Below are 3,111 nucleotides of genomic sequence, written 5' to 3'. Positions count from 1 at the left end.
CAAGTGGAGGTTGGCCACTTGGCTACCTGTGAGTGTGTGAGAGAGAGAGTGTTTTCGGTGCTACCCACTGTGAACTATCTATATATATATATATATATATATATATATATATATATATATATATATATATTCGTAAAATGCAGCATGTGTGTTTTGGGTTTGCTAAAATAATTTTGCGTGCCATGTGGAGTTGGGTTGCAATTATGGGTGCCCTTGTGGAAGAATTTTATGTGTGTGCGTGAAGACAAAATCACGAAAAATTCTTCACCCTTGGAAGACATTTCGTCCTTTTTGGCCGCCATAGCCAACCGGCAGAAGAATCAGCAAAAGCAGTGGAAAGTAGAGAGGGCCCCTCCCTCCCCCACATGCATATTTTTGCTGTTCTTCTCTCCTTTTCCCCCTCTCTTCTGCACGCCCCCATTACGCACAATACTGCTTCTTGTAAATAACCCATCTTCTCCCTTCTACCGTTTCTCTGCTCTCCTAAGCTTCTCCATTACCACCATCGCTGAGAGGAGCTCTCCCTCAGACTAGCAGATTAAGTATTTCTTACTCGCTGTGATTATTGCGCTTTAATCATATCGCTTAGTATACGCATCTTATATCGATTTGTAATTGAGAATTATCGTCAATCAGCGGCAAATTCTTGGTTGCGGAATTATCAAAGCTCAGCTATGGCGGGCAGCCAGATGAATAATCCAGATAGACATCAGAATAACCTCCTTTTGCAGAGAAAGGCTAATGCTGACAGATCAAACAGTGATGTTGCTAGCCCTTCGTCGTCGATCCACCGATTTCAGAAAATAGCACAGAAAGTGATTTCCAGATCGAGCACTGAGGCTCCTAAAATTGCCATGAATCCGCATAAGTCTGATGCAAATCGGTGCAATTCTGTCGCACCCAATGTTGCATGCCATCCTGATGCAGATGGCCACCGCCACTTCACTCACCACACTGCATCGAGTACGAATCGCATGGCACCACCAAGCGACAGATTTGGGCATCAAAATTTGTCCCATCACAAAGCACAGGATCGCACCAGATTGCTTCAAACAGAGAGATCTTTACGCCCTGCACCAACATCAAAAGACAGGCTTGCTTCTGCTGATCACAGCAACAATGGTTCTTCGATGCCACGCACATCATCAAGCATCAAAGAAAGTCACAGGCTTCCATCACATCAGAAGGCAACCAACAGGCCATCTGCAATTGCAAAGGCGGATTCGGTGCCCATACTTCATCGGGTGGTCGAAGAAAATTTGGCATCGAGAAAGCTCACGCGCATATCCACCCAAATGCGTGAAATTCCTGTCGCAGAGAAAAATACAAAAGGCCATACAGAGACCAAGGATGTGAATATTGCCCGCGATAAGAGACCGAATGAGCTTTGCAAGGACTGCAAAGCAAGCATCATGGAATCAGTTTGCTTCATCAACAACGAAGGAAAAATCTCTGCAGCTCTGATGCATCGTTTGCACTATTGCAAAAAGCCGGGATGTGCTGCAAACTGGAATCACCATTCATCTACATCACCTTCGTCAAAGAAAGCTCCGGTCTTGAAGAGACAGGCACCTCTAATTAGGCCACAACCCCATCGTTCAAAGAATAATTTGCATAACTTTGCAGAGCTAGGGGATCGCCCAAGTACTTGTCCGAGCGCTTCGTCTTCTTTTCAAGAAGCAGGCTATGACAGCAAGCATCAAGGCCTCATTCTCATTGAGGGAACAGGCATGGCAGCTAGAAGCTTAGATGGAGATGCCGAAAGTCTGCTCACCTGCACCGACATCGACATGGATTCTCATAATCTTGTTTCTGATTCTTCTCCCTGTCAAGGGGAAGGAGCGCTTGATGGTACTTTTCTTCACAGTGAAAATCTGCAATGTTCTTTTTCAAGGCAAAATGGCGGAGAATGGCAAAGCAATGGCGAAAACGACATCACTCTTGCTGGATCATCTATCTCATTTGGTGTCAATATACATGATGATGATGGTGACAATGGCAATCACGAGAAGGGCGCGACTGTTGAAGGCAGCACTCTTGCTGGATCATGTCTCTCATCTCATGTCAATATACAGGATCATGATGGTGACAATGGAAATCACAAGATTGAGTCAGCTGTTGAGCAGGATGTAATCGATGATTTCAAGTCATTTTGCTATCATGGAGACAACGAGTATAATAGCTGCAGTGAGGACGGCGGCACCGACACAACCACCACCCCAAACAGCTTAATAAAAGGTGCTTTTGATAATTTTTCAAATCTAAATGTGGAAGAGCATGATCCAGACAGCAAGGTATCGCCGTGGAAAAAATCGTCGTTGCGACAGAGATATCTAGACTCATTGAGAGAGCAAGAAGCGGAGACAGTGCGGCTGAGGAAGCAAGAGATTATGGCTAGAAAGCAAGCTGGGGACTGGATGCTGGATTGTCACATGGAAGAGTTGCTTCACAGATTGGCACCCAATGGGGAGGCACGTGTGAAGGTGCTTGTCGAAGCTTTTGAGACGGTGATTCATCATAGCGATTCAGAGAGCTCGCAAACGCATCATCAAGATGACAATCAGCTGCATGATATTGAGCAAGAAGAGCAACTTGACAATATGCATTTGGATACTTCCTTCTCTAATTAGATCAAAGACGTTTTGTTGCGATGCGCCGCACAACACCGCACCACAGAGCACAATGTTGTCATCACATCCAAAGGATCTTAGTCCTCATCACAATGTCTAGATAAGAGCATGTATCCTTTTCTCTTATACAGGAAGGCCCTCCCAAATATCATGTTGGGGGCTTAATCCAAGTAATCACAAATGCAGGTACATACAGTTGTCAAGACTATCTTTCAAGTTTAGCTTGTTTATTTTGTCAATCATTATGTATATGTATATAGCAAACTTCTAGCATTTTGTTTTTCTTTATCAAGGATGTGTTTAAGCAAGTAGTCACATGATACACAATTGTCACTTACTTTTTTTAAGAATTGTGCCTCATGCATGGTCACACCCACATCCATTATTTGTCCTATCTGCAACTATGCAAGCCTTTGCGTAACCGCGTCAATTTTGGCATAGTTGCAACAACATGCTGATTACTGGTGCATGTTTTGACCAC

General features: G+C 44.1%; 1 protein-coding gene across 1 annotated transcript; it reads left to right on the top strand.

The window, feature by feature from the left end:
• The first annotated feature begins 384 nt into the window (after positions 1–384).
• On the top strand, positions 385–2,879 carry LOC147430867 (uncharacterized). The gene has a single exon (XM_086493408.1). The coding sequence runs from the start codon at positions 675–677 to the stop codon at positions 2,628–2,630; it is 1,956 nt and encodes a 651-aa protein (XP_086349534.1). The 5' UTR covers positions 385–674; the 3' UTR covers positions 2,631–2,879.
• The last annotated feature ends 232 nt before the right edge of the window (positions 2,880–3,111 follow it).

Source organism: Adiantum capillus-veneris, chromosome 21, assembly GCF_014529385.1.
Source record: "Adiantum capillus-veneris isolate H3 chromosome 21, ASM1452938v2, whole genome shotgun sequence".
NCBI classification, from domain to species: Eukaryota; Viridiplantae; Streptophyta; class Polypodiopsida; order Polypodiales; family Pteridaceae; genus Adiantum; species Adiantum capillus-veneris.
Note: the sequence above shows the minus strand (reverse complement) of the source record. Positions and strands in the feature narration are given on the sequence as shown.